The following is an 11,084-nucleotide window of genomic DNA, read 5'->3' as shown; positions in this document are numbered from 1 at the left end:
CATTTGCAATGGATCCAGTAGTTCCAAGGACCCACTCTGTTGCTCTGTCTCTAGTCTCTGAATGCCTAATGGGATAGATACACTTAGAAGTTGGCCCTTGGTTTTCTGACCTATAAATTAAGGAATATTATGATTTAAAAAGGTACAATGCACCTTCCATCCAGGCCAAGACAGTAAAATCAGAAGCCATATCTGCCAGGACAAACTGCAGAAATCAGTACCAAAAGACTTAAAAGATTCAGTGATGGTGATTCCCATAACACATCTGTTCATTTCCCCTACCAGGCCTTCCTTCCAAAACCATGTTGATCATGGTGGGTGCCAGTGGACTACTATAAATTTAAAATACTATTCCAATTACAGCTTCTATGCTAGATAGGAATTTTATGGGAGGAAATCACCTCAACCTCTGGCACTTCATTTGTGACTATTGTTTTGCTGAATGCTTTATGTCTGATTCTCGTTGAAAGAAAGCATCAAAAGCAGTTCATCTTCATGTTGCAAGGACAACAGTAAGTCTTCACTGTCTCGCTCTAGGTCTGGATCAATTTTCTGCTGTCTGTCAGGGTCTAGTCTATACTGATCTCCATCATCTCGCTTTTCTTCAGTGCATTGTGCCAGGCTTCTACACTGATTGACATTTTACTAATTGGACCTAATAAGGAGAACAGGTCAAGTAATTTAAATGTCCTATTAAAACACAAATGTGTCAGAGGGAAGGCAGCAAGTCCTTGATGATCAAGGGGCCTGTGACATCAGTAAAATTTTTAGAGGTCCAGTGGTCTGGAATAGGAAGGGCCATACCCTCTGAAGTAAAGCAGGAGAGCCTAACAATGGCACATCAAGTAAATGCGGAGCTGGAGCTGCCCATCATGAGCTCAGCGTTAACAGAAACTCCCAGGAAAGCACTGAGTGGAAAAAATGAACTATTACATGAAAGAAACAGTAGACTTAGGAAGACTCAAGTACTGCTGCTGCTGCTGCTGCTGCTAAGTCGCTTCAGTCGTGTCCGACTCTGTGCGACCCCATAGACGGCAGCCCACCAGGCTCCCCTGTCTCTGGGATTCTCCAGGCAAGAACACTGGAGTGGGTTGCCATTTCCTTCTCCAATACAGGAAAGTGAAAGGTGAAAGTGAAGTCGCTCAGTCATGTCCGACTATAGCAACCCCATGGACTGCAGCCTACCAGGCTCCTCCGTCCATGGGATTTTCCAGGCAAGAGTACTGGAGTGGGGTGCCATTGCCTTCTCCGACTCAAGTACTGAAGAAGATGCGAAAAATATGACTGTTGGCCTTGATCTCCATATCACCTGCCTCTGTTGCATCAATGCCACTTTCTCAGCCACACCTATTCCAGATAACCAACTGATGGAGAAAGAGAGATCCTGAACTCAAGTCAAAGACAGTTTGTGATCACGGCCACATTACAGTCTCTCAGGAGTGACTCTGAAAGAATAGGCGTAGCCACAAAGAGACTTTCAATAACCAGGGAGAGAGAATGACCTATTTTCTGAGTGTCGGTCCGTTTATCTCCTTGCTAGATTCACTGCTTGCGCAATGGACTAATGAGCAAAGTGGCCCTGGTGGTACGCTCAGATCCTGTACGTGATTCCAGAAGCAGGGACTCCATGGAGTCCTGGCTTAGGAGTGAGAAGCAGCTGCAGTGCCAAGAGGTGGTGGCAGGAACTGAAGGTGAGCAGGAGTTGGGTGGGCACCTGGCTGGGATCACCACCATCGAGGTGGTGAAGCACAGGATCCAGGTTCTGCAGCAGCAGGCTGATGAGAGAAAGCAGGATCCAACTGCTTTCCTCTCCAGTCTCCCCCCACACAGCAAAGCTTCAGGCGGTCTAATTTGTCAAACGCAGCCTCTTGCCGGCATTGAGGCTTACCAACTCCACTCCTGCCATGGGCAGGATTTGGGAAGGATTTTTAAACTTGCAACATCACCAAATGCAAAGCAGCTCATTACATTTCCATTTCTTCTCAAGTCACCTTGCAAATACGGTCTTAAAAGCTGAGTGAAAACACTCAAGGACATGAAATGCTGCTTAAACCTGTCCCCATAGAAGTGATCTCTTCTACTGCAAAGAGATGAAAAGGCAAATATTTCCAAGAGCTCTGGGGTCCCTACTCAACAGTCATCACATGAACTTCAGTTTGAAAAAAAAAAAAAAAATCACCAAGTGTTTAAAAATCTCCTTTAATTATATTTTCATGAATTCCAAGAACATCATTGCAGTTAACATTACAAAAAAGCAAAGAGGGACATCTGAACATGCAATAAAAAATGGATTCACAGTGAAAATAATGTATGTTGGTACTAAAATAGAGTTACTTGGCTCCCTGAAGGGAAAAGGTTTCTTCTAATTATCTATATTCACTTGGGTTTTAGCATGAGAAAATATTTTTTTTTTTCTTGAAAGCTTTGGGAAGTTTTCAATTTGAGCTACTGTCATTGTTAGCATCTGCTGGAAGTCCTTCATCCTGAAAGCCATTATTTGCAGCCTATAATTTAATCAGAAAATTCAAAAATACAACAAAGAGCTTGGCAACTGTGTTCTTGTTACATACAAAGCCATTAGCAAAAATATGTAACAAAATTTATGTAAAACAAACAATTTTGTCCTTATATACAGAAGTTTGCTTTATTCCTCAGATCCTCACACCCGGCTCTAAAATGAGAGGGTATGGTGGTGGGCGAGGGCGGCTACCCATCTCCTCTGAACTCTCCTTCTGGGTGGGGTAGAGAAATCTTGAAAGGTAAGGTAGGTAACTTTTTAAATCTTCTTTTAACTGAGTTATAAAAATGCATCTGAGCTTCTCAATAAAGAAGGAAAACTAGGAAAGATGGTAATGGCTTTAAAATAAAGAATTCATCCCTTTGTCCTTTGTAAAAATCTCTTAGCAGAGAGTAAAAATGACTACATTTGTGACCGTGAGCTGAGAGCACAGAGTAAAGAGCGTCTTGGTGAAACATAGAACCCAAACTGCTGAGAAGTTTCACATCTAGGGCATGCACCTATATCATACCAATGGAGTTCACACCTCAGGGAGGGAAGATCAGAGGTACACAGGAAATGTCACCGGGGTCTATATACAAATGCAAAAAGAACACACGGAGTCAAAAGGAGGCTGTAATACGAGTTTAAAAATACATCTGAAAATCATCTCAAAGCCAAGGACCATATTTCCTGAAAACTCAGACATTCTACAGAATATCTTATTAACAGCGAAAATGCAGCTTTATGTAATTCACAGTCTCAAAAGAAAATAAATTTCTGGTTTATCATCACTGCTGGGTTCGGTCTGCAGAACAGAATGATGTGAACAGAACCTGTCGGCGTGGCCGGAGCGCAGGGCTGCGCATGCGCCCTCGGGGATCCCGCGGCCCTCCATGCTGCCGCCCTTGGCGCTCCGCAGGTAGCCCGCGATGTAGGAGCCGGTGGAGTGCCGGTTCCCTGTGGGCGCCGGCGCACACGGCTTGCTTCGAAGAACCACTCCTCCCACAGTGCTGGGGTTCACACTCTTCTGCCTGTTGGCTTCCTGCTTCTCCTTGGCACGACTGGCAATATTGCGCACTCTGCTCTGACTTCTGGATGACAACTTCCTGACCAAGGCCCTGGGGAATTGATTGGCATCTTGCTTGGAGTACAGCACTTGGCAGCCATCTTCCTGGTCAAAGGACACAAGTTTCCGCAGCTGCTCGGTCAGGGCATCCATAGGCTCTAACGACTTTGTTTTTACAGTCATACCCTTCTTGTCTCTGATGCCAGTGGTAACGAAGCTCTTACTAATACACTGGTACTTGCTTTCAAAATTACAGGCGATGTCCTCTGACGTTAAGTCCCCCAGACTTTTGGATTTGCAAGGACTGGACAGCTTCAGAGCAGAGTGTGTGGACTGCTCCGGGGCAGGGGCATGCAAGTCATGAGCACAAGGCAGGGGCCCGGAGGTCTGGTTCGTTTTTGCATCTGAATTTGAGAAGTGGTTATGCATAAACCCAGCACCCGGATAGGCTAGACGAGAAATATTCTGATTTTTGACATCTTGAGTATTGTTGAATAGTTCAGAGACAGAAGGGTAGGGAGTCTCTTTACAGTAGCCATTTCTCAAGCCTCTTTGAAAATGTTTCACTGCATCTGGACTGTATTTCACTTTTAAAGGAGAAGTGAGGTGACTTGGGCCCTCTCTCCTATATTCAGAGGTTGTTAGGGACAGATTTTCTGAGTCTCCATCCAATTCTACGAGACTGCTCTCCCCAGAATTTAAACTGAGAGTAGGAGCAGCTGTAACATCTTCCAGTGTCAAGTCAGTGGAAGTGGCAGGGCTGGGGTTCTTCAGGACTTCCCAGTCTTTTCCATGGGTGGAACTTTCTGGTAACCAGCAGTGAGAAGACCTAGAGGACCGAGGCAGGTTCTTTTCTATGGCCCCAGTCATGGCCTTCCCAGAAAGGTCATCGTCTGGTTTAGTTTTAGAGACAGGAGTGGAGATAGTTTCACCAACAGCTGTGTGTGTTGAACATTCACAGGTCTCGTGTCCGGAGAATGCAATCTGCTCAGGAGATGAGCACAGGAAGGATGACTTGGGTTTTCCATTGGAAAAGCCAGGCTTGACGGGCATTTTTAGGTCCATGGTGGGCACAGGAGGATGGCCTGACATCACATTAGGGCTCTGAAGATGAGAAACAACTGTAGGGTTAGCCTGGTCACTGGTCTCATCAAACTGGCCAATCAGTGCCGAGATGGAACTGCCAGGCTCATTCTCATTTGTTAAAGTGACATTGTCAATAAGGTGGGAAATTTCACTCTCCTGGAGAATTGCCGTGGAATGTAAGTCGGGTGCATCAGAACAGAGTGTAGAGACGTCTGACAGAGAAAAGGATGTTGCAGCTCTGCCCTTATCCCAGTTACCTTCCAGCTTCTTAATCTCCAGATTGCTTTGAGAAAGGATGCTTCCTGACAACGTGCTCTTCCCTACCACGAAGCCCCCAGCATTCCCATTTTCCTTGGTTTTCACACCACATAGATCTTTTGATGGGCTAACTGCAGGGTCACAAGCCAAATGCTGCCTTGGAGAGAGGGATCTGCTGAGGCACTGATGTTCCCAGCAATCACTTAACACGTTTGATTTGGTTCTCCCACCCTTTGGACCTGGCACTAACTGTTCTGTGATTGACAAGTTGGTAGTAGAAACAGCAGAGTTCCCTTGGCTGATGTCTTTGTGGATGAGAGCGCTGGAGGAAGAGGATAACTTTTTGTTGAAATTTGGAAAATGCTGGTCTTTTACACTTGCCTTCCCATCTTTTCTGGCGTCCTTATCTTCTGCTGAATGAAACAAACAATATTTTAAGTGACATATATCACTTTATGTAGGACCTGCAAACACTCATGTTTGCCTTCAGACAGACAAATGGAAAATGTAAATCTGTTACATTGTGACAGAATCATGGATTGCATAGATTTGCAACAAAGTGTCTGTGTGATGGATAAATGGTAAAATATATTTATATAGTTTCACTGGAGCCTCCCTTTGAATAGCTATTACATCAGCTAAGGATGTAATATTCATTGTAAAAAAAATGTCAATGAGTTACCATACTTTTACAGTGAAGATTACCTTAAGTTGTTTCCTATTCAGATTTGTACTACACAGAAGCATGGCAATAAAAACAGAACAAGACAGCTCTGTTAAACAAAGTATTGTGGTACCTGTAAGCAAGATACTGTAAACTTTCAAAGTCATACATGTGCTAGTAAAAAACAAACAAAAAAACCCACAAATCATTTTGAAAAACATTTCGGCAAAAGACTTAATTTGACCAATTAATTTCTAAAACAAATTGGAAGTGCAATAAATGCATTAGAATATCAATATATGTTGACTTTAAAATGTAAAAGTAAAGACTTGGTCACCAATTCTATGCCATTGCTAATATCTAATTTCCCATTGATCATATTTTTTGGAGTTTAAATACATAAATTTCATATTTCATTGTCCCCTAAAAGAGGCAGCAAGATCTTAGGCACAAGAAGGAAAACTTTAAAAAAATACACAATTTAAATTAATTCAGGGTATCCCCCTGTTTAGTATAGTGTTAAGACAATATGAGGTGTGCTAATATTCTTAATTACATTATTTTAATAGCATTTTATGCTTTCAGTTATGAAAATTGAAAAAGAATATGTTTAACTTATTAACTATTTTCCTAACTAAAAAAATCATCATGAAAACTTGATTAACCCAAAAATTATAAGGAAAAATATAAATATTATATGATGTTACCACTCAGATAGACACTGTAAGCTTTTATATTATGTATACAATTCTGTATTCTGAATTTTTTCCACTTAATTTTTCTTCTACATGGTAACTTGAATCATTGCATGGTTATGTATTGCTCTATATTTACAAGTTTTATATTTATATATTACTAAATATATTATGCTCTCTATATATGAATAACTTATATAAAGTTCCTGTTTTTTAAATGTAGGAAAGAAATATCAACTATTGCTTTCTAACATCACCTAAACAGTATTAGCATCTTGATTGTGGTTTTAACAGGATTAATCATTACCATTCTTTGCCTTATTTCCCTCCCAAAATGGAGTTTATATTTATTTATAGTTTACTTCCCCCAAAGTGGAGTTTTAAAATAAATTTTAAAGTATGTATTTCATCTCTTCTCCAATACTACTCTTAGCAACATTTCAAACATTAAACTCCCCTTTTCTCCTTCAAAGAAGCCATTGAAAAATTGACTTGTCCTCCTATCATATCTGACAACAAAAATCAATACAAAATGGTATTCATGAGAAAAGAGGTCACTGAAATTAGACTGCATGATGAAAGAATTTTGTTAAAAGAAACAAGGATCACCTTCTATGTCTGAGGTGATTCTGATTTAATTAAAACTTATACATTGCAGAGACATCAAATGCATACAGTTTTGGCACTTGAATTATCTAAACTAGGGTGAGGGAGGAGTCACTGATGCAAGGACAGAGCTCTTCGGGACCGTGTAAAACAGATACCACTCATTATCACGTTCTCGATATGAGTGAACCATTATGCTCAAATTAGAGGAAAAGATAGGTAACACCTGGCCCCTGTGCCTGAGGCATTTACAACTGGACAGGAGCTACAAACATGCTTCCTTCCCTGCCCACATCCAGGGGAGGGAAACAGGCCACAGGAAAACATCAAATAAGCTCCCTTTTGAGGAAGCAGAGATTTCTCAAGTGAAGAAAGTGGCTTACTTTAACAGCTGGCGTTTCCTCTTTCTCCATAAACATTTCCAATTGTGGAAACGTGTTGCATAGTGAGAAAGAAATACAACAAAACTACACCTCAGAAAAGTCAATATAATTCTATTCCTCCTTAGATAATCAGTAACTATGGTACCCACCAAGAAAACCATGCTCTCTGCTCATATTATGCCCGTTTCACCGCCCCTCTGTTGTACCTCATAGACCCATACGCTCTCCACCATCACCTCTGGCCCCTCACTGTCAACTTCAGATGCCAATGTTATTTTGAGGCTGTAGGTGACTAGGAAATTGTTCTTCCAGCACCCTCTCGCCAAAGTTTAAAATCTGGTCTAAAAGGTAACACTGTAATGTAATTACCTATTTTTCAGAATATTTTACTTTGACTACAAAATGCCAGCCATGTGATCGTGGTAATTAGGGACACCAAAATGTGTCTTAAAATGGTGTATTCTCAGAGAAACTTAAAGCATCTTACCCTGAGAGTTTTCCTTTCCTTCAGTGTCTTTTGCGGTTTCAGATACAGGCAGCGACAGAGCCCCAAGAAGACTTCTGTCAACAGGCATAGAGACAGGGCGTGCTTGCAAACTCCGCGTGGTCCTTCTCAGGACCCCATCTTGATCTCTTGCAGCCTCAGAAACAGAATCCTTCATCTCTACCATTTCTTGGAAGCCCATTTTGCTCTTTTTTCTGCCTTTGGCCGGAGCGCTGGCTGTGCGTCGCAGAATCTTGTCTCCAATCGATCGCTTCCGAATGTAATGGCAAGTGTTTTCTGAAGAATTGTGTCTGGGATTCTTATTGAACAGCCCCTTCAAACCTTGGAGCTGTCTGTTCTGAAGACACAAAAGGACCAAGCAGAAGTTAAGCAAATACCACTGTGTCAACCGCTTGCCTCTCAAGTAACAGCTGCATGAAAAATGGATAGAAAACGAAATCTTACAGCCACTGAAGAATATTCAAACCAAGAAAACGGCAGCACACAGCACGCTTGCACTACGTCATGCATGTCTCATCAACCTGACTTTGGGAGGAAGGCAGCCTCCCATTTTCACAATCAAGCTTGCCCACGAGTTTCCTGCCCAAAGAAGGTAGGACAAGGTGGTAGGAAGAGTGTCCACAGTGAACAGACTGTTATGAACTTGAGCCGCCTTAAAGCAACAGACGCAATTTCAAAGTGGTAAGCAGGACGATGGAGCAATGTGAGAGAGCATGCCGCCATGACCACTGATAGAAACACGCCAGCCAGAACCAAACACCATGCTGAGAAACTACCTTTGTAGCTCCTAGAAAGTGCAATATAGTGTAACTGGGGTTGAGTATTAAAGGGCTCCACTGCAAGGGGGGAGAAAAGCACAACAAAACACAATTGGGCCTCATTCAAGAAGGTTGCGCAAGTGAAACAGAAGATGACACAACACATATGCTCTGTAAACCCTTTCTCCCACTTTGAATTTTTAGTTGCAGGTGTCATTCATTGCTCAGTTCACTACCACCACATTGGGGTTTATGCATCTCAACCCAAACACACCTTGAAGGGAATAAATGACTTACGCTATACATGGACATTTACTTAGGAGAGAGAACACAAGCCCTACAGAACACATTTTCTTTCCGGTTATTTCTGGCTCAAGTTTTAAACAAATTCTGAATTTTATTATTTCCTTCAAGCATGTGAAATGCTAGAGATGCTGCTTAGGTCACCTGGGATTCCTAAGAAATTCAAGAATCACTTTTGGATAATTTACATTTGTGTATGTTTAGGCCAGAGGAGAGATCTCAGCAAGCAGCATAATCTAGGACTGAACACAAGACATAAAACTTTACCACTCTTAGAAATTAGGATGCTCAGCCCTCCTAACTGATGGATGTGAGAATAAACACACACTTCCTATTTCCAGGGCAAATTGGTCCATTCCCTACCAGTCAGATTGTAGTCTTTTTAATATTAATATTAGCTGACATTTCTGAGCATTTAGTATGTGCCAGGCAGCTTCTTAAAGTATTTGTTTATGAAGTAGGTACAGATAAGAAAGCAGAAGCACAGAGAATGTATAAACCTCTGGAGGAGGAGCCCCAGACTATGCTGACCTTCTGATAAAGAGCACTGGACACTTCTGGGCCCAAGCCCCTCCAAATCACACCTAGTCCTGAAAATTGTTCCAGTCACTAAATCCCCAGTGACTTGGGATTACCAGACGAGAGCCTATTGATATGTAAACCTCAAGTGAGCTCCGCAGTGAAGAAACTGTCATTGGAAGAGAGCCAGAAGACACTGGTATGGTCTCTTCCTTTTAAGTTCAGTGGGTGGCTTTTATTTTTTTTTTTTTAATTAAATTTTAAAATCTTTAATTCTTACATGTGTTCCCAAACATGAAACCCCCTTAATTCATTCATGATTTTTAGGTTTCCAGTTAAATACATGACGCTTGAATGAATGCATCCTGCCTAGAACTGGCTGGGATCACAGCCCAGTTAGTACAGGTAATTCAAACATCTGAGACTACATTTCCAACTGCAGCCAGCTGAGTCTTTTTTAAGGATTATAATAAAATTCAAACATGTAACTCCAGCTTTACTGTTTTAGTCAAATGATTGCCTGAGAGAGTAATAGTTTTCTTAGTTCTGTTAAGCCCAGCAAGGGCCACTGGGTGGAGGGGACATGTAGACACCCCTAAACAGAGGAAGGAGCACATGAATGAGGACCTCAGGGCAGGAGAGCACATGGAGCATGGCGTGGGCTGGCCTTCCTAGAGTTTCCTGTCAAAAAATTTTGTCGAAGTTTACGTTCCTTTTATGCAATGAATTAAAAACTTTGTTAGGGACCATATTATTGTTGCATGTGACTTTAAGCCCTGTGATCATTCTCACCTTTCCATAGATTTCATTGATTGTTATGTGGACAAATATAGATGCTTCTGTCAGTCCTTCCAAGTAGACATGCCGGTAGCCTGATAAAAGAGAAGTAGTTACCTTTTACTTGAACTCATGTTTGACTTTTCCATGGGTGAAATAGAATTAAATACCTGACTTGACAATAGTTATATTAACACTCACATTATCATATAACAATACTTTATATATCATATATGCCATGTATCATGTATATTGCATATCACATCTTCCAAAGAACAAGGAATGGTCTAGAGAGAAAAGTTCAGCCAGAATTACCAGGCACCAAGCTGCTGAAGGTCACAGTTCTTTGCCCAACAAAGTCTCGTCCAATTGGATCATGATCCCACACGAGGAACCGGACCAAAGCTATTTCTGGCATGTGTACTGTAAATGTCAGGGTTTCTTCCCATACAGGGTTAAATCCTGAGAGAAATAGGAAAAGATAAATTGAAAAAGCAAAAGGGGTTGGCTAAAAATGATTTAGCGGCAACATCTGCAAAGCAGACAGTGAAAATTGCTTGCAATGGTTATTAAACTGGTGAAGACAACAGAGCCACCCCAGGATGCCTTACTGAAATAAACCCTTGGAACTTACCCCCATTGCTAGAAAATAATTGGTAAGAAAATTGCCTGTAAATTATTACATCAATTCTAATAATCCTTGAAGCAAAACTGCATTGTAGAGAAGGCTCTTCTAGGCAATATTTAAAATGTTTCAGTAAGCTCAAAAGGTATCTATAGTAGTGAGCTAAGAATAATGTTTTAGCGAAAACAATAAAGAATGATTCCTCTCCCCCACCCCTACCTCACCCCAATAAAGCGGTGCTTCTCACCCACTAAAACGTTTGCTGTTATCATCACCAGCAAGCATTCTGTAAGGTTTCAGTGTTATTGTACAAATGTTGTTGTCACTGTTTAATTTTTC

At 41.5% G+C, this 11,084-nt stretch overlaps 1 protein-coding gene across 2 annotated transcripts in view; it reads right to left on the bottom strand.

Moving 5' to 3' along the window:
* Nucleotides 1-3,251: 3,251 nt before the first annotated feature.
* PLCH1 (phospholipase C eta 1) overlaps nucleotides 3,252-11,084 on the bottom strand; it is a 228,812-nt gene continuing 220,979 nt past the window's right edge. The window contains exons 19-22 of one of the 2 annotated variants that reach the window (XM_068976262.1): nucleotides 10,436-10,582; nucleotides 10,136-10,215; nucleotides 7,746-8,100; nucleotides 3,252-5,323 (exon numbers count right to left, since the gene is read on the bottom strand). In XM_068976262.1, coding sequence (XP_068832363.1) covers nucleotides 3,252-5,323; nucleotides 7,746-8,100; nucleotides 10,136-10,215; nucleotides 10,436-10,582 — 2,654 coding nt within the window. The remainder of the gene's footprint in view (nucleotides 5,324-7,745; nucleotides 8,101-10,135; nucleotides 10,216-10,435; nucleotides 10,583-11,084) is intronic. The other variant, XM_068976268.1, reaches the window with a different exon arrangement.

This window comes from Capricornis sumatraensis, chromosome 1 (assembly GCF_032405125.1).
Source record: "Capricornis sumatraensis isolate serow.1 chromosome 1, serow.2, whole genome shotgun sequence".
NCBI lineage: Eukaryota > Metazoa > Chordata > Mammalia > Artiodactyla > Bovidae > Capricornis > Capricornis sumatraensis.
This window is presented reverse-complemented; position numbering and strand designations above follow the sequence as displayed.